The sequence below is a fragment of the Heliangelus exortis genome, chromosome 3 (genome assembly GCF_036169615.1).
Source record: "Heliangelus exortis chromosome 3, bHelExo1.hap1, whole genome shotgun sequence".
Lineage (NCBI taxonomy): Eukaryota > Metazoa > Chordata > Aves > Apodiformes > Trochilidae > Heliangelus > Heliangelus exortis.
The window spans coordinates 83677738-83697609 of record NC_092424.1 but is presented as its reverse complement, the minus strand read 5'-3'; the positions used below and the strand labels follow the sequence as shown (position 1 = coordinate 83697609).

The following is a 19872-nucleotide window of genomic DNA, read 5'->3' as shown; positions in this document are numbered from 1 at the left end:
GGGAAATGGAAGGGGCCAGCTCCCACCTGGGGCTTTCAGCAGCTGTGTCCTATCAAGCCCTTGTGAGGTCTTCCTTGATGTCTCTCCAGAGGGAGGGTCTGGAAGGTTCCCTGTAGCCACGTGGCTTCACCCTGGCCAAAGCCACCTGCCTGCCACCTCCTGGTGTCCCAGGAAGGGATAAAAAGGGCAGGGATAATAACAGTCTCTTCTCTCACCCCCACCCCTGTCTCAGACATAACCTGTGGCAGCCCCTGTAAACCCACAGGGGGGGAGATCCATGCTGCGTGGCTGCTCTGGGAGACATCGGGAAAGATCCTTTGCTTGTCAGCTGGCTGACTGGAGAAAGGCAAGGGGGCCTAGCCTTGCTCCCTGATTTGTGGCAAACTTAGAAGGTATGCATTTTTACATTATTTAACGAACAAGGTTACAGAATGGTGAAAAATAGGCAATGGTTCCCTCATGAAAAGGATGAAGGCTGCCTAAAAACTGGTTGCCCTATCTTTACACTCAGTGCTGTGTACACAAGAAACATCATGTGCTATACCAGTACAGAACAGATAGTAATAAAATCCCTCAGTCATACTAAGAGTAACAGAGGGCAGAACTCATGGTTTATAAGTGCAGAATGTTTATAAAGCTTCCCCCTCTTTTCTGCAAGCTCAAAAAGAAGAGGTGACTGAAAAAGGTGAATTAGGAAAAGAGGATTTCCCTCACCTTGACAGGAGCCTTCGTGTCAACAATTTCGTTGAGCAGCGTGCCGCTAGGTACTGGTGCGTATGGAGTGAGGGATGTCCCAGGGGAGCCTGAGGGAGTTTAAAGTAAAATCAGACAAGAGCAGGTTTGCACATCAAAAATCTTTCCCTTTCTCTGTTGGTCAGGTTTGCTGGAGCAGCTTTCCTTAGGGAGGCTGTGTTTGACAGCAAGCATGAGCCAGTGAAAGGTGGTCATGACTTATACCATGGGTAAAGCAGACATTCTTTATACAGCAGGCAGACTTTCTTTCCAGGCCAAAAACCTCAGCAGCATTGCATCTGACTATGCCTCAATGAAACTGTGTGAATTAAATAATAATATTTGCTAATTTCCTGTCATACCACATTATATATCACCAAATGTCTCAGCCAGTTGAGATCTTTGTCTCTGTGAAGGCCACCTTTCTTTAGGGCTCATTTTAAAGCTGTAAGAGACTTTGACAGAGCTTTTGAGCTAGAAGCAAAATTACCATGCTGTAAGTTGCTATCAATAAGATTCTGTCATATCTAGACCTCTTTGAAATATGTGTGCAGAATGTTTCCTCCTTGAACCGAGATTTACAGATTTTTATCACTGCATAAATTTATAACATTATTTTAAAGAAGTGTAATGCACAACCCTGTTGATAGGTCTAATTGAAATAATCATCTGCTCAAATTAATGTCTTGGCATAGCTGTGACTTTCTGGTTAAAGTAATTATTTTCAAATGCTTGCTTATTTTGCCTAACAAAATGCAGCAGCTGACACTCTAAATGTTATTTCATAACTGAAGCAGAATTTGCATTATTCTCCCTCTTCTCTCTAGGAGAAACACTGTAAAACAAACCTGGAATGCTACATTTGAGTTGCAGACTTACTGAAAAGAAATAAAATACCTGGTTTTTAAGGATTATTTTATTAAAGCATTTCCCCCATACCTCACTAAATTTGTCATGCTTCTATTGCATTAATTAAATCACAGCCTTTGAAGGTCTATCAGTCACTGATTTTAGCAATTCTATTTAATGGGCAGAAGACACAGAAAGCAGATTTGATTTTACCTGTAGAAATGGAAGGAGTGTCTTCCAGCTTTTTGCCACCTGTTTTCTCCGTGGATAATTCATCTTTCCTATCAATCAAATAGAAATGAGTGATTTAATGATCATCACGTTGTAATAGCAAGGGTCTAAAAATGTGTTGAAATGACCCCTATACTAGTGCACTTTAAATAAGATAAGTTATTATTGTTATAAATTATTATTATAAGCTGGTTAAACAGACAACAGACCAGCAGATTGTGTTTTATATTCAAAAGATTGTGTATTTCCTCTCCTCTCCTTCATTATGCTATTCTTACAATCAAAAAAAATACTGATTTGATATATTCCTCCACCAACGACTACCAGTCCTGTCAGGAATTTGCTCATGAGGTTTCATGATATTTTTCTCCAAGTAGTCAAAGAAATAGGGTCGCAGAAATTAAATCAGTTAATGCCTGTCATGGTGCCTATGACAGACAGCTGAAAAGTAAGAATATAGTGGGTGTGATATACAGATTATCTGCCTTGCATTACATGATTTGGTTTTGTATTGCTATTAAGTTTTACAGTCATGTGGTGATGAATAATTTCAGAAGTGAGACTAGTAGCTTGCCTGAAAAATAGAAGTGGTGTGTGTATATACAAGTACATTTTATTATAAATGTGTTCAATATTCCTTTAATCCTATTGAATGATTTATGGTCTAAACACCAATTTTTATTCACATTTATATTCTTAGATAAAGATCTTGTAAGTGAAGTTTTCAGATTTTTCTTTCATGAAATTGGAGGGGTAAAGACTTTCTGTTCTCTCAGGTTCTATGTAGAGTGAAGAAAAAAACACAGCATAAAATAAAAAGCCCAGTCATGGAAATAAATGTGGATGGAATTCCTCAAAATTTCTATAGAAATAGCTATTATTAAGGCAGTGCACACTGGTTCAGTTTGTGAAAACTGTTATGTGTGAAAGAACTATGGGCACCACAAATGTGTAGTGTGTTGTTAAAGGAAGAACATGGAGCTTGTAGCACAGATAGAAAACATGGCTGGGCTGCATTTATAGATGGGACCAACCTAGATGTTTAATAATGTAAAGAACATGAACAACACCTGATTTACTAAGCCCTCTGGATATCTTGTCTGATGAGAAATAAAGTGTTATTTGTAATAATAATGATAATGACTGTAATTTTCACAATGTTGACTAATTAAGTGTTGTGTCATTAGCTGGTGACTGATCTCTCTACATGGCATCTACAGAAGATATAAAATATTCCCTATACCATAGAGTAGTAAAGATTAAGTCCAACAATGCATAACCAGAGCTGCTTATATCTCCAGCTAAAATGGAAGTAATTTCATAGAATTTGCTTTGGCTTTTGAATAGTACCTGGGGGAAACTGTACTGTTCACACAGAATATAAGAACTCTGAGATCAGTCACTTCACTTATTGCATTGCTGCTGCTGTTTGCACTGAGAGACTGAGAGAAGAGACCTCCCTTTGGACCTCCAGGGGAGTTTAATTAGGCTCTACATTATTAAAAATACATTTCTGAGAAAGAAGAACACTCAAAGCCCCCAGGTCACAATGAACAGAGATATATAAGGCCACTGTGATTATCAGACAGTATAAGTTATGAATGGAAAACATTGTTTGCCACATTAGAAAATCTAAAAAAATTTGAAAAAAACTACATTAATAAGAGAAACTGTGGACAGTGATTTGCCTGGCTGTAATATAGTATTTATATGCAGTGTTCAGTACTGTAATTTTAACCCTGCAGTCCTCAGACTTCTGAGTGTTGCCAGGAGAACACTTTTTTTCCAGGAGTTCATAGAATAAAGCATCACCGTAGCTAACACTACCCTGACATGTAAAAATACGGGAGAAAGCTGAAGTGAAAGCTGAAGTTTTCATATTATTGCTTAAGGTAGCCTCCCACCTAAACTTTTGTTGAGCCCTCTGACTTTCCTTCTGAGAATTATATAAATGATGGGTCTTTTGTCAATAGTCCACTGCAAAGCCATGGCTCTGTCAAAGTTGCATGCTCACATTAGTCTATGAAGAAATTATTTCATGTCTGAAAGTGAACAGGCAACTCAGACATTAGGCCACCTTCGTTATTTGTGATTCAGTTACTGTGTACTATAATATGTACAGTATACACATCTCTCACAGCACATACTAAAACCAACACAGTGCTATCTGTGTATCTGGTCTATCTGCTCACATCCACACACATCTACATGTATCTTTTCCATAAAAAGCAGTAACATCAAGTGGCAAGGTTCTACTTGTGCTACTTACCTTTCCTGGAAGGCTCTATGTTTTACTCGCTGCAAAAAGATTAAGAAAAACAGCATTTTACTAGTGGGTGTATCCAACCATTGACCAGAAGCCTGTTAGCTCTTTTGTTTACTGTATTTTGTTTTCCTTCTAATATATGCCCCCTCCTCTTCCTGCTCAATTAATTTGCCTATATAGAAGCAAATGGGGAGAGACTTGCAAATCTCCCTGTTTCTAAACAAATGTCAATAATTTTTACCTGTTGAATTATTTCCAGGTGCTCTTGGGAATTGCTGAAGTTTTTGCCAATGTCGAATATGCAGAAGGTTTCCCTCTGGCAGGCAGTAACCCAGTTCTGATATTCAGAAGTATCAGGAATCCGATCCAGAAAAATACGAAAGGCTTCCCACACAGCTTCCTGGCATACTGAGTAAGAAGAAAGGGGCTGGGGATGGATGCTTTGTACCAAAAAGTGAACTTGAAAGTCTTTTTATAATATTCTGGAGCTTACACATTCCACTGTCCTGAATAAACAAATCAAGCTTCTAGATATTTTTAGATATTTAGGTCTTTTAGATACTTTTAAGTTGACAGCCATTTGCATTTTTGCTGAAGGATTACTCATCCTTGAGTAGCTAATATCCCTTATTGAAAATGAGATTAATTTGGCCTGTCATCATCATCATAAATAAGGAACAGCCACAGAGCACGTTTCCTTCACTTCAAATGCACATACTTGCAAAGATGTATATTGGGTATTCTAGTGAGAGCCAACATGGAGGTAGAGAAAAGAATTAATCTCATGGTCATCACACTTGACTAATCATAATTTTAACTGAATACAAAGGGTTTACATGTTAGTATAGCTAACTATGCACAGAACAGACTGAACAGAACATACTTAGGATTTTTATATTCCCTGCACATATAGCAAAATATTTTAATGGAAAAAATGTTAAATGGAGTAGACTAAAATTATTTCATTGTATTCCAATTTTTCAATGTAATTAGTCTTTTCAAAATCTTAAGGAAATTCTGCAGCAGGTACACGATTTTATGTTTCTTCAAACACCTCTGAAATGACTTAGCATTGTTAAAATTCCTTTGGAAAGAACATGATTTCCTTTCTCTCTACATTACTGTACACAGTCATTTTCATGTTAACTATCTCCTCCATGGTGATGAATCACTCAGGTAAATACCAGGGTACATCAGACAAGATTAACAGGTATTGTGGCTGCAAAGAGAACAGCAGCATCCCCTCATTTGGGGAAACAAAAATGAACAAAAAAGAGTAAGACGGGGGGGGAGACTTTGAAAAAGTGGTATTCAGGAATGGCTCTAAGAGAGCCTTGTTTACTGGATGCAAAGAAATTTAATGACACAGGTTTATGTAAAGTGCATAATAATGGAGACTACTCATTTTATGTATTCTGTTTGCTCACTCCTTATTCAAGAAAGTTCAAAGTTCATCTTTAATATGTTAAAAAATATATTAGAATACATATTAAGGCTCAGGATCCTGGTTTTTTTTGTTTAATTTCATGCAATTCAGAACTCTGTCAGGCATTTCAGGGAAAACCTGTGAAACCTGTTCCTGCTGCAAAGACCACGATCTCGAGCATTGTCAGTGAGGATCATGACATGAAGGTGGAGAGAAAGCAGCAGTGGCTACGTTATAAAAGGACTTCTCAGAAGTACTTTATAGGGCTTACTTTCCCTTGATGATTCTGACAACACAGATTTTAGATGTGTTTGCAAAAAGTGAGGTTTTGAGAGTCATGGATGGCCGGGTGGAGCTACGCTTCTGAGTGCACTTCTTTTCATATCTTGCCGAATTCTCCTCTTTTTGTAAGTTGAAACCACTTTTAAAAGATTTTGGAGGATAATCTGTTGCCTTATCCATAAAGCAGATGCATACCTGACAAACTATACTATTTATTCTTTTATTTTCTGTTCAGATACCAGCCCTTTTCCCCATCCAGAATATCTAATTCCACTTAACTCAGTTTTCACAGCCTCAAACTAAAGATAGAATGAAACCTGGAGTCATGTTTAAAATCAGAGATCCCCAAGCAAGCACAGAGCCAGTCAGGAAGCACTGTTTTGTGTGGACTTTCCTGCTTAACTGCAGAAATATTCTCCTATGCAGGTTGTTCTCTGCAGCTGTGTAGGAACACCAACATGGCCCAGTGACTGCCAGAACCAATGGGTGTTGAGCAGAACCAGTTCAGTTTATCTCAGCTATCATTATACCTTCCCATTTGTGGGTGACTCTCTCAGTCCCTACCTGTTGATTCCTTTGGTACAGAGTCATAAAAGCAAGCCATATTTTTGGATTTGAAGATATAGTGTACCCCCAGTCAAGATGAAGGAATACTTTTTGAAAATGCTGTTTGAAGTTAAATGCCTTTAGAGAAGATTTTCAAACGTCCAAGAAAAAACCCCCATTTTTTAACAAAAGCTTGTTAGCAATTTAAATTTTGTTGCCTTTAGTACTTCACTCTGCAAAGTTCATTACTGTGAGGTGGGACATTTATTTTCAGTACTTGATACATGGTTTGGTTTAGAGTGAGATAATTATCTGGCTGTGTTAGGTCACCTCAATAATACCTCAGGAGCAACCTGCTCTCCTAGTAAAGCAGCTGCATGTGGAACAGATGTTGTCAGATTATTAAAAAGGAACAGGATGTCTTTTGAAGAGATTTATTCATTATGAGCTAGCAGTTAAGGCTACTTGCTATCATCTTTTTCTCACTTACAACTCTCTGGTATTTATTTTTCTCAGCAGTAACTGCTAAATAAAGATATGCCATCTGATGAAAACTAATCCAGTTACCAGGATTTAGATAAACATGACACATGGCCATCTGAGGAGACATTGTATCTGATTCCATGCATCCTCCCAGTTTGCCCTACATGATGGACTATCTTCAGAGTGACTTAAGCTGTGGAGTGTTATTTCAGAGTTGGTATAGGGTCACAGAAGGCTCAGGTTATCCAATAGTGACTGTCTGAGCTCCTGCAATGGCTTACAGGCATTGTTGTAGTTTGACCATGCTGCCTATTGCAAGTGGCTGCTGGAATAAAATTTATGCAGCCCTACATCCAGGTTTCATTTCAGAGGGAACAAGCTAATTCCCTGAAAGAGCAACAGATGAGCAGCCAAGTTATGCACATGTGTGTGAATGTTTGGAGATCAGTATAGAGGACAAATAAACAAAGCTGATTTAGAGAGTAGATGTTTCTTAGATTCTTGCATCCCAGAAATGCTGATTAGGTTTTTGAATTAGATTTGGACTGGGTAGATACAGAACACAAAGATGCATTTTTCTAAAAGAAATTAGATCAGCCACAGAATGACTGGGAGAGGTAGAGGGAGGAAGAGAGGAAGTATAAAAACTAGAGGACTATTTGCACCATGCTCTCAGGGACCTAAAATTGTAGTGGTAACTCTATAGGCTTTCAGTGATCAAGGAATGTAAAGAAAGGGAGGAAGAGGGCAGCAAAAACATTCTAGATTTTTGACACATAAGACTAAGGTCTTTGCATGAAGTGCTGACAGTTATCTCAGTGTTTGTAGTATACTGCCACTACAGCAGATTAAACATAACTGCAGATACACTGATTTATTTGTGCAATGACTAATGAATAGTTTCTTTACTTGTCTTGAGCTGGTGGGACTAATTCTGCAATGATGGCACCTGCTGCACTGTTGAGAAAGGTAAAGAAATCTATACACGATAGTGCAAGCATAGCTTGGTCTTTATGTTCTGCCATGCTGGAAATGTCCTTTGAGTGTATTGTTTTATTGTGTTCTGGTAACTGTCTTGAACCATGCTGATGTACACATAACATTTGATTATGGAAAAATAAAGCATAAAGCAAATAGCACGCGCACTGCCTAGAGAGATAAAAAACAAGACTGTGAAAAGTTATTGTGTTTCCTTATTTAAAATAAATACTTTCCACAAGGAAGTACATGCTACAATCATCGTCTTACCTCTTAATCTGTAGTAAGCTTGGTGACTGGCTAAAATCTGCTTCACTGATTCTTGTGGGCAAACTTTCACACCAGTTGAGAAGAAGGGAGACCTCTTTGTTCGGTGTTTTGCCATGTCAAATATTCGCCTTATGGTTGATATTCTGGACCTCTTTGTTGTCCTTTCTGTTTTGTCTGACCCTGAGGCATCTGCAAGATGTTTAGTTTCACCACGGTTTACTTTAGTAGGGCTTTCTGGAAAAGATAAAAAGGAACCATGCACATAAACATAGATTGCATAGGCAGTAGGTATCCAACGCAAGATCATGTCTGGAAAATGGGCATGAATCTGAGAGTTCTTGTTGTTACATTATCTTGGTGTCAATGCCCTGAGTAAATTTATGTGCTGAAGAGACGTCCTGTGATCACATGCATGAACTGGGGACTCAAGACACCTAGAAACTACTTTCCATATATCTGAACACATGACCCCAGGACGCACAGGGTAAAAGTTTCAGAAGTACTAAATCTTGTTTTCAAATGGGACTTTGTGTTAGATCTGCAAATGATGGGTAAAGGCTTGACCTTAAATCATAGAATCATAGAATGGCTTGGGTTGAAAGGGACCTTAAAGATCATCAAGATCCAAACCCCCTTCATGGGTGGGGGCTACTCCCACTAGAACAGGCTGCACAAGGCCTTATCCAATGTGGCCTTAAACACCTCCAGGGAGGAGGCATCAAGACCCTCCATAGGGGTCCTATTTCCTCCTCCTATTTCAGTATCTTACTACCCTCATGGTGAAGAATTTATTTCTGATATCTAACCTAAATCTTTCAGTTTTAAAGCATTATCCTTTGTCCTATCACTACCCTCTCTGGCGGAAAGCTTTTCCCCAGCTTTCCTGTCTAGCTAAACCATATAATTTGTGAGTATATCACCCTGTGAGGAAAGTTACAGTACAGTGATAACTAACAGTCTGGAGCTTGGGGAAGGTGAAGTGTACATGTATCATTTTACAGTGTATCAAGGTGTCTATGCTGGCAGATAAGTAAAATAACAAATGGTTGTACCTTAAACCTGCACCCTTTTAAGTTATTCTTATTTTTCTTTGGGGCTTCAAGGCTTCCCTTCACATCAGGTTTGCAGTCTTGAACCCATTCCAAGAACTGTACTCTGAAACACTTTCAAAAGCTGAACAGTGATTTTATTGTCTCTGGGCAAAGAGCGAGTTGTTTACAGTCTCCTTCTCTTACCCCACAGGGCGCTCCTCAATCCTTCTCTCACATAAATTGAAGTATTAATCAGAACAGACTACAAGTATTTTTCTTTGCCACATATCTTTTCTTTGCCACAAAAGATGATGTGAACACTCTAGCATTGTATCTCAGTAGATCTTTTCCTGACAAACTGGAACAACTACAGTAGAAAAGAACTGAGATCAGCGAGTGGGAATTGAAGATCCGGGCTTAGGTTTTACTTATATAGCTGTTCACTTATGAAAAATGGAAATGCTTCTAGGGTGTCAAAATAGCCTCAAATCTAGGAACCTCCATCTTAAAAACATACAAAAAGTTCAGGATTCATTTTGAGATAGAAGTAAAACAATGTGAAATTGCAGTGATAAAAAAAAGCACATGTGGCACACATTTACATGAGCTGAAAATTGGCATTTTGCAGGATCCTGTGACAGGAGCAATTTGTATCTTCTAGATTATCTTCCAAAATATTGCATACAAACTAATAAATATGTTAAAGGTAATTTGTAAGTATGGGGCTTTTTTGTTGCATTTTCATACATTTGATATTGCCATTATAGATGAAAAATAAAGGCAATCTAAGCAGAACAAAAGAAGATTCGAAATAACTGCTTTGAAAGAAACCTGTAAAATTTGTAGATAATTGGAAAACTTTAAAGAAGAAAATGTAAGAAAGGTGGCATATGTACTGATCTCTTTGAAGAATGGTTTGAAAACTTGTAAAAGAGAAATAAAAGGAAACAATAAAGTTCAAAAGGAACAGTTTCAGTGAGAGTAATACTATAAAAATTAGGAGTAAAAAATTATCAGTTTGCTGGAGAAAGAAGAAATGTCATGCTGCATATAACAAACACAATTATCATGTTCTCAGGAAAATCAAGAGAAAAAAAAGAAAGGTAAAAACACATTATCTTGACAATTTGGAACTGTGTTAATTGAATGTTTAAAGAAAAGAGAGCAGATAAATGATAAGAGAAAAATAATTGAAAAGCATACTGCTACAAAATAGTGCTTCAAGTAAAGAATGGGAAAATTTCTATTGTATATGTCAGCATAAACATATGTGTGTATGTATATGTCTCAGTTCTTATTTAAGTTCAGAATGAACATCAAACATCAAATGCTGACTGTGTACAAATCATAATAATGACATATATTATGAGGTTGGTGGTACTTTGATATGGAATAAGTTGACTGCTTGGTTGTGATAAACACTGTATAAAAGACAGGAACTTATGCAAGGAATGCAACAGAAAATTGTTATTTCTTTATAAAGTATCATAGAAGCAGCAACCCATAGGCCTGAAACTGTCTAATTGTTGCAAGGTAATTGAAAATGATTATATAGTCATATCATGATTGTCATTAAATGAAATGGAAGTAATTTTTTAACAGCAATGTCAGATCATGAATGATAAACTGGATAAAAAGAATGTGCAAAACTGCACAAAGTCTATGAAAACATCAGAAAACCACAATAGGTCAAACACCAGATCAGATGAGACACTGAATTTTGAGTGACATATGGAAAGATCCAGTGCCATAGAAATCTCAAAGTAGAACCCTGAAATGCTCTAGAAGAAAATACCAAAAATCTACATGGAAAGTAGCCAGTTGTAAATCCATTATCTTTTACAAGTTATATTAACTGCAATAGCCCAGCTGCCCGGGAAGTCTGAAAAAACTGAGGCAGAGGATTTTGTCAGTAACCTCTGATAGTCTTTCTGTGCAACAGAGGTCTTGAAGGATTTGCTTCTTCACTGGGATTTACCCCTAGTTCATTAACTTAAATTAAGAATTATACTATTCATAAGATTGACCAAACAGATGATTCTTTTTACAATTTCAAAATCTCTGTATTAGTGTCACTACTGTTACTTTTCAGTCTGAGAAAGTGACCATACGTGATCTGCTTCCAGTTATCTCTGTGCTGCTAGCCTTTTTTTTTTTTTTTTTTTTTTTTTTTTGTGGGAGGGACCTGTTGCTTTCATATGCTTACTGTAATAAGTTTAATTGTACTTATATCTTCTAATAATTAATATTTAATTATTAATTCTTATATCTTCGTATATCATTAATAGATTTCTCTTTCTAGAGTAACTTTTCTTATCAGTTCTTGAAATTACTTTTTTTTGCTAAACTTCAGCAAAATTTGAATTGAAGGAAGCATAAACCTGCTACCCCACATTTGTGGAACATTTGTGGAACAAAAGCTATTTGTGCATAATGAAATTCAGCACATATACATTAACCATTTGCTTTTTTTTTACCATGCAACGCAGTAAATGAAAAAAATTGTAGTGGTACAAATTTCACAGGGTACATAATTTGATCACGTAAAAAATCCCAATAATATTAGATTGTGGTACTATTCTTAGAAGTCCTTCTTGTAATTTTTTTGTTCTCATTCCCTTCTCTTAAATGAACACATGCAGTTAATGCATTTATTGTTTACCCTACCAATTTTGAATTTTTTTAAATTATTTTTTTTAATAGTTCTGTTGTTTCACAAAGGATATTGTCTCAGTTTTATCATTAAACATTATGCCTAAGATTTTTAGTTTTCTTCTATTTTATAAGGCAGAAGGACAGATAACTGTTGAAGTCTGGTAACCTTTAAGTGTGTTTTATGTCAATCTCCAAGGTGCCTTACTGTAGTTCTCTTCCTTATCTCACATGAAAGAATCTGCATAATTTTCCAATTCTGCAGGTGACATGTTTGAAAAAAAAGTTGCAGTAGCTTTACCAGGTGATCTACAGAGTCACTGACAGACACTATTAAAATTTGGAATTCCTGGACTTAGAAAAATATTAAATAATATTTTCAAAGTATGTGAATTTTCTAAGTGTGATATAGCAGAGTTATTCTTATGGGACCTAAGCAAAAGTGCTTTGATGACCATACAGGTGTCCCAGGCGAATAGTACTGTTCTTCAGGTTTTGTTTTCAGGCAGATAAACAGCATTCATTTGTCAAATTAAAATCTGAAATTCTCAGAATTAAGCAAGGCCTTGATCCTGTGTTTCTTGACACCTGCACTGTCAAATTTATAGCCTCATTAAAAACAAAACAAAACAAGGCAGGAGAAGTATAGATTTCAAAGGTGAGAATTTCTATGCATTTTCAATAATCTGCATGATGACAAAGGATAAGTACATTGCTATTTAACTGGATTAAAAAAAAAAAAAGTTTAAACCCATGCAGATAACAGATCAGTACTATTTCCTTTTATTTGATTTTATAAACACAGAATCAAGAAGCTTGTATTCATACCTTTTTAATCTCTCTGTACTGGATTCTTTCCTATACAACTATTAATTTCTAGCTGTTGCTGCTAATAGTATCGATTTTGGGAGGCCTCCAGTTTTGGCACAGGTTTAGGTTTTTTTCAGTAATACAGACAATCTGTATTGTTTGAATTAATGCCTGCAGCCTACAGCATTAGTGCAGAAGTAAACTTAGTTTAATTTGACCTTAGAAAATTAAGATGTTATTGCATACAAAGAATGGAATTTAAAATAATGGTAACTAAAGGTTTCAGCAGCAAAATTCAAGGTCACATTAAGACAAAACTGTCCTTGTTCAAAAAAGTTTGAATAATTCATCACTAAAATAATCTCAAGCTTTGTACAAAAAATCAGATTAGTCTGAAAAATAAGTGGATGTTCATTAGGATAGAGAGGAATGCTTGATTGATAAATCAAACATATTGCCTTCATTATAAACTAATTTTTAATTAAAAGACAAGGTTTTAAGGGTTACTGCTGAAAAACAGAAGGAAAGTTTATAAAAAAGGGATAATTCAACAAGATCTCATAGTTTTTTGTGGGGTTTTTTTTGTGATCTAACTAAATATACTTCAGGGCCAGCAGCCTCTGTATTGATAATTGAACCAGTAACAAAATGAAGAATGGAAGTAATGGAAAGTTGATCTTGAGATCTCCAAGAGGACTGCTCAGTGTAAATGCTAGGTGGAGAATGGAAAGCACAAAAAGAGGTTATACCTTGGACTCTTTGCTTAGTCAGTCTGCTCCTGACTGAGCAGGGGAAGAGTGAGGACCCCAAATTCTTATTGCACTTGCCAGTGATGTGACATGTTCTGTCCTTATATTCCTTTTAAAATTATTTTTAAACCACATTACCTAATTTCCAGTTTCATGGAAGGGTTTGACTGGACTGAAGAGGTTTAGATGTGCAAGGACAGATTAAAATATGGCATGACTTTATCATTAAATGCAGCCCAGGTCTTGCATATGTAAACTAGGAACAGGCTTTATCTTCTCCCAGAGAAGCATCCAACAACCCCTCTCTTCCCATGCAGATCTGGGAGTTGAGGATCTTCCCTTTTGCTCCTTCTGATGTTGTGGGCTGCTTGCTGGCAGTGCTTTTTCAGACACTGGAGCTCTGTCAGCATTAAATTTTCAAGCTTGTTTTCACAAACATGAAGGTTCAATGCATTAAAATCTTGAAAGCATGAAATCCCATGTTAGAAAAATTAATACTATATATTTTTATATATTAGATCTGCTCAGATTTTGCCTCTGAGAGCTCAGTGCTCTTAAAAAAAAGATTATGTGTTGTGCCTCTAGTTATCCTTGTGTCCAATATTTTTTTGGCTACTTTTAAGGCACATGGGGGAAGAACTTAGGGAGGAACTTCTGAGGGAACTCAGCCCCAAGAGCTGTTGCATCCTGCTGGGTAGTGCATTTTATTTGGGAGCTAACTGGGGTAGCTTGAGGCACAGGAGAACTGAGTATGGCTCACACTTCTTCAGGTTTAGTGCATTTAGCCAGTAAACTGCTGGGTAAGAAGGCAATATCCAATACTGTGGGGATGTTTTGATGAAAGATAAGGAGCTGACATTGATACCTAGCTTCAGAAGAAGATGAACACCAGCCTTTTTTTTGTTCTGCAGTGCAGTGGAAATTTAAAAGCCAGTAGAACCTTCCCACTGAAAAGACAAGCATCATGGCCTTAGTCTCATTAGCTGTGTAGTTGTGACTCTGGATCCTGCTGGTCTGCAGAAATCTGTGTGCCTAGGAAGTTGCTTTGAGAATCAGCCTGCTCAACTCTGATGTTGTCCTGCTCTGAGACTGCAATGCCTCTTACAGATTCTTACAGGGCTTCAGCTTCCAGGTTATACATGAAGTCCTCATGCTTTTGTGCAGTGAGGATAGCAGTGTTACTGAGACAAGTCTGTACTAGCCCCTGTACTCAGTGCTGGTGAGGCCACAGCTCGAGTCCTGTGTCCAGTTCTGGGCCCCTCAGTTCAGGAAGGATATCGAGGTCCTGGAGCAGGTCCAAAGGAGGGCAACCAGGCTGGTGAAGGGACTCGAGCACAGACCCTATGAGGAGAGGCTGAGGGAGCTGGGGCTGTTCAGCCTGGAGAAGAGGAGGCTCAGGGGAGACCTCATCACTCTCTACAACTCCCTGAAAGGAGGGTGTAGCCAGGGGGGGGTTGGTCTCTTTTCCCAGGCAACTCTCAGCAAGACAAGAGGGCACGGTCTCAAGTTGTGCCAGGGGAGGTTTAGGTTGGACATTAGAAAGAATTTCTTTACAGAGAGGGTGATCAGACATTGGAATGGGCTGCCCCGGGAAGTGGTGGATTCTCCATCCCTGGAGATATTTAAAAAGAGACTGGATGTGGCACTCAGTGCCATGGTCTGGTAACTGCAGCGGTAGTGGATCAAGGGTTGGACTTGATGATCTCTGAGGTCCCTTCCAACCCAGCCAATTCTATGATTCTATGATTCTACAAAGTATATTGTATGGGTAATGCTGGTGGTATGCTTGAATAAACTCATAAGGCTTCCTACAATGAGTAAGGGTATATATAAACATACCTACTCTGTGGCAAGTGTCATTATTCCCAGATGGTTGTTAAAATTCTAGGTATGTACTATTCTGAAGTGTCTGTCCAGTAAATAGCAGCTGATAGTGACTAAATGCCAGTATATGTGTATATACAAGCAGTCAGATAGTTCTTTTTGAAGAAGTGTGTTGTTCAATATCACAAATTCCTTAGGGAAAGAAATGCAACGTGCACGGAATGTACAGGATTTTGCACCTAATTCCTGATAAAAATGGAAGAATTTTGTGATAGAGAATAAGCATTTTAACCCCAGAGGGATTTGAAATTGGATAAAGGTACAAAAGCAGAGGGTAAAACATATTTAAAATAATTTAAAGCACCAATGCACCAATGCAGTACAATGCACATACAATTTTCCTTCTGAGAAGGCAACTGTATTTGCAACACCTGATAACTCTTTGCCATATTATTTAATGTTCTGCTGAAGCCACTTGGACATGAAGAATGAAGAATAGCATAAATGAAGAATAGCATAAACAATAATCTATATTTCTAGCAGCTTACGACTCCAAGTAAAGTCACTTTTTTGTAGCCTGTAAATTAATGTCTTGTAAATGGAGAAAACCTTTTAATACTAATAGTGAGTGTGATTATACCTGGAAATAATCTAAGATTTAGCAACAATGTTCTGATATTTTTTTTCAAGTTTGGCTCTCACCAAATAAATAGATAATATTAAAACCCACATACGATCCAGTGTTACATTGTTTGGGAAAGGGAAAAAAAAATTTTTTTCTTTTTCTTTTTTTCCTTTTTTTTTTTTTTTAATGAGTGTTTGTGTTTGTTGAATTTCCCTTCCCTTTGGTACAAAATTTCTTAACCCTTTTTTCAAGGGCAATTATAGTCATGAAGATTTTCAACACTTGTAGCTGAATTAGAGTAGCCAATAGGGAAGGGGTAAGTCAGAATGAATTAAAATTATTTCACGGAGCACACACAAAGCCTTTGTGTCCTGAAGAATGACTGTGACACCAGAGGATATTTTCTTGCTGAATAAAAACTAACACTAAACACTCTTGAACACCCTGTAGCTAACTTAGATTCTGAGATTCTCAGTATCAACTGTTAATTTGTATCCAGCATTAATGTGTAGTTTCAGAAATTAAAAATTATTCAACTACCATATTTTATCTATTCTTTTTTTTTCCATTGCAAAAGCTTTATTCCCCTTTCTTTCCCTTCCACTTGTTAGAGACAGCTTGTACCAGGACAGTAGCAAAGACCTGAGTTCAAGTCCTGAGGTAATTTCCTGGATTCCCTACACTTTCCTGAGGAACTGGAGGTGCTCCTGGACAAGCTTCCAAATGCCTGGGAGAAGGACTTTTATGGTCCTAAAATAATGAAGGGAAAGAAGCACCAAAAGACATTACTCAGCAAGCCCCATTTTTGCTAGCCTTGAAACACAGATGTGAATAAAACAGGAATTTGTTCAAGAGGAAAAAAATCCTATCTGGTTAATCCTGTAAATATTAAGCGATTATTTGTCCTATTTTTTTATTTTAAGATATGTGTGCATCTTTGCCTCTTGTTTTTTAGTCTGCCACAGTTGACATACCCTATAAAATTTGATTAGCTTTAAAAGGCTCAAATCTTCTATTTTAATAAGTAGTTAATATGAATATTCAGACTACTGGGAAAGACTGTGTACTTTTGAAATATTTCCCGAAAGTATCTGACCCTAATGCTGACTCATACAAACAGTTCTGGAATCATCCTTGCTCTAGGAAAGAAGAATCCTTCTTGACATAAGAAGTGAGCCTTTTGAGATTTGCGTGCAAGTATTTGAGATAATGTAGCTTTAAAATATTATATATGGCATGACAACATGGAGATAAAAACTAATTGTTATGCATTTGTGCAGACCACACATGCTTTACAAAACCAGTGGGAAAGAATTTTTCATATTACCTGCCTCATATATATATATAAAAAAAAATCTTCTTTCCCTTGAAAGCCCTCAAAAATTGAGAAAATTCCAAGACTGCTACATAAGAAAGATACTGTATGAAGTTTTCTATTCGTCTGAGTGTTGATAAAGTTATGTGCACCAAGAAGTGTACTACATCTATTAGGGAGACAATATAGAGTTCCATATTCCTCTCTGTCTAAATATCCTCCCAGAATTTTCCTGAAGTATTTTATAGGAAATGTAACATACAATCACATTTTCCAACGGGTTAAACTATGTGACCCCGTTTTTAAATTATCACTTTCTCGATTCATAATTATAAATATGGATTGCAATGATACAATCAAGCATGCAAAAATTACCTGAAATTTCTCTTGCCATCATAGAACATGCAACTTAAATGAAAAAGTAGTGCATTTAAATATAGCTGCTCGTCTTGTCAGACATGAATTATCACTCATTCTCTCACTTTTTGTTCATACTTCTGAAATATTGTTAAAGATTAATTTACCCTATTTACATAGAATTAAAAAGTAAGATCAAGGAGCAACAGTATATGAATCCAGTGTTTACATTATTTTTTTCCCCAGGATTGTTTTCAGGATTGTAGGTGACCACTAGATAAGATTTATGGAATTTCAGGGATAGAAGAACTGTGCTCTTTCATTTTTTCTTTCTTTTCCTTTTTTTTCCTTTTTTTTTTTTTTTTTTTTTTAAATCTGTGTGAAGAAAGGCAAGACCAAAAAAAAGAAAAAAAAAGAAAAAAAAAAAAGTAAAAAAGTGATGTGTAAATAAAACTTGCCAAGTAGTATTGGCAGCACACATCATCTCTTAACAAATATTTAAATACCATTGAGGAAACTTCTCTGTTATCATTTTACATTGTCTGCATTTACTTAACAAGTTGAGATAGACAAGAAATAGGTGGGCAAGCATAAAGCAGTTGTAATGTTGGTTTTTAATTCAGCTATATAAATATCAAAGCAAAGATGGAACAGTTAGTAAGAAACCTCTTGCAAAATTAAACACGTTCCCCAAAGCTCTAAATCTATTTAATAGGGAACTGAACAGGGAAAAATCACATCATTATCTTTTGTGTTTTATTACTAAAGAAACTTTGAAATAGTTGTGAACTTTTTCATGCTTTAAAAGGAACAACAGTTAGCTGTTGTTTTCCTGCATATACTTTTACAAATATTACACAAACCCTTACTTCTATTGCTACTTTTTGAACATTATTTTTTGAAGTTGTTTCTGACAATGACTAATAAATACAAAGGTATATTTCATAACTTTCTCTCCATTCAAAGGATGGCAGATCATCTTTAACAATATCAGCACTTAGATATTCTTTCAGCTATTCTGTCCCTTCCATATCATGTTTTTGAAATTATATTTTTTTCATAACAGAACATATGCAGGTAAATCAAAATTAAATTACATCTGTTATAGAGCTTGTAAAGCCTAGAAAATACGTAAATTATTTTGCCAACATTTCCTTTTCCAGCTTTATAAGAGTGTCAATAACTATACCACCTCCAGCTGAATTGTCAAAATATCAAATTCCAAGAATTTCTGTGTGAAAATATTTTGATCTTTTTTTTTCCCCAGAATATGCAACGTACATTAGTATAAACCTTTTATATATGAACTTACCTCTGCTTCCGTGAACATGGAGTGCAAGGCAAATGATCAGAAATATTAATCCAATTTTCAAATGCATGATGTCTATTGATCATTCACAATTTTCAAGAAAAATCATGCAGAAAACAAGAATTATTTCTTATTTCTTCAGGTAGAAGGATTTTTTTTTTTCCCAAAGATCTGAAATCCCCAAATATCTTCTGTTTTTTTTTTTTTTATTATTTTTCAGGTGTCTCCAGCCTTTGATTGCATTGAATTGTAACTAGAAGAGTGCAACAGATGCCAGAATGCAAGAGCTGGACGCGTCCCTCCAATGCACACACTTCGGGTCTGGTGGACTGGAGTGATAAGACAAGAGTGACGAAGTTTTAAAAAAAAGCAGTGTCCGTTTCGGGAATAATCTGTTTATCTGCTGTTCAGACATAATCCCTCTTACGGTCCAGCTGGAAGAGCTTTGTTCATCTTATTAACCTTCTGGAGCAGCAGCTGTCAGCCCCAGAAGACTTCAGTGGCACCATGATAAACAAGAGAAGTCTCTTCTAGTGCCCACTCTCTTCAAACATTGTTACTTTGGGCATTCCATGGAGGTATTCCATGTGAGTAGAAGTGAAATTATCAGACAGATCGTTGTGCTGTTCCCAAATCAACAACCAGAAAACCCGGAGAACTTACTTGGGACAGGACACAATTTTTTTGGAAAGAACATAGAATACTCAGCTATTCCACAGTGTATGTCTTGAAAGACCCTCTCCCTCCCCATACCAAAAGGTTGCTGTTGCAATGTTCCTATCAGAGAAGTGATGATGATGTTCTGTGACAGCACTGAAGTGGTGTGACTCAGCAGTAAATTGCAGCAGTATTCAGGGCTGGCACAATCTGATGCCCTACTGGGAGTGGGGGAGGGAAGGTGCTGCATGGAGGGAGAATGAGGAAGAGTGGTGGGAAATGCTGTTGCAAGCACATAGCTATAACCAGGCCAAAAATTAGCAGGGAGTGAATACACTGGTCAGACAGCTCTGTTGCAGTTGCCCAAATTCCACTTACTATTTAATATCTGTGAATGTTTAATATTTACTTTTATTTTCCAGATTTATTTTTTTTTAATGTTACATTACACCTGAAAAAAGCTATCAGGTAGGCATTTGT

General features: G+C 36.8%; 1 protein-coding gene across 2 annotated transcripts in view; it reads right to left on the bottom strand.

Annotated features, from left to right (window-relative positions):
• Positions 1-18891, bottom strand: part of IMPG1 (interphotoreceptor matrix proteoglycan 1) — a 57499-nt gene extending 38608 nt beyond the window's left edge. For both annotated transcript variants that reach the window (XM_071741534.1, XM_071741533.1), the window contains exons 1-6: positions 18739-18891; positions 8064-8297; positions 4320-4486; positions 4082-4110; positions 1795-1862; positions 715-803 (exon numbers count right to left, since the gene is read on the bottom strand). In XM_071741534.1, the coding sequence (XP_071597635.1) occupies positions 715-803; positions 1795-1862; positions 4082-4110; positions 4320-4486; positions 8064-8297; positions 18739-18805 (654 nt within the window). In that variant the 5' untranslated portion in view covers positions 18806-18891. The remainder of the gene's footprint in view (positions 1-714; positions 804-1794; positions 1863-4081; positions 4111-4319; positions 4487-8063; positions 8298-18738) is intronic.
• Positions 18892-19872: the final 981 nt, after the last annotated feature.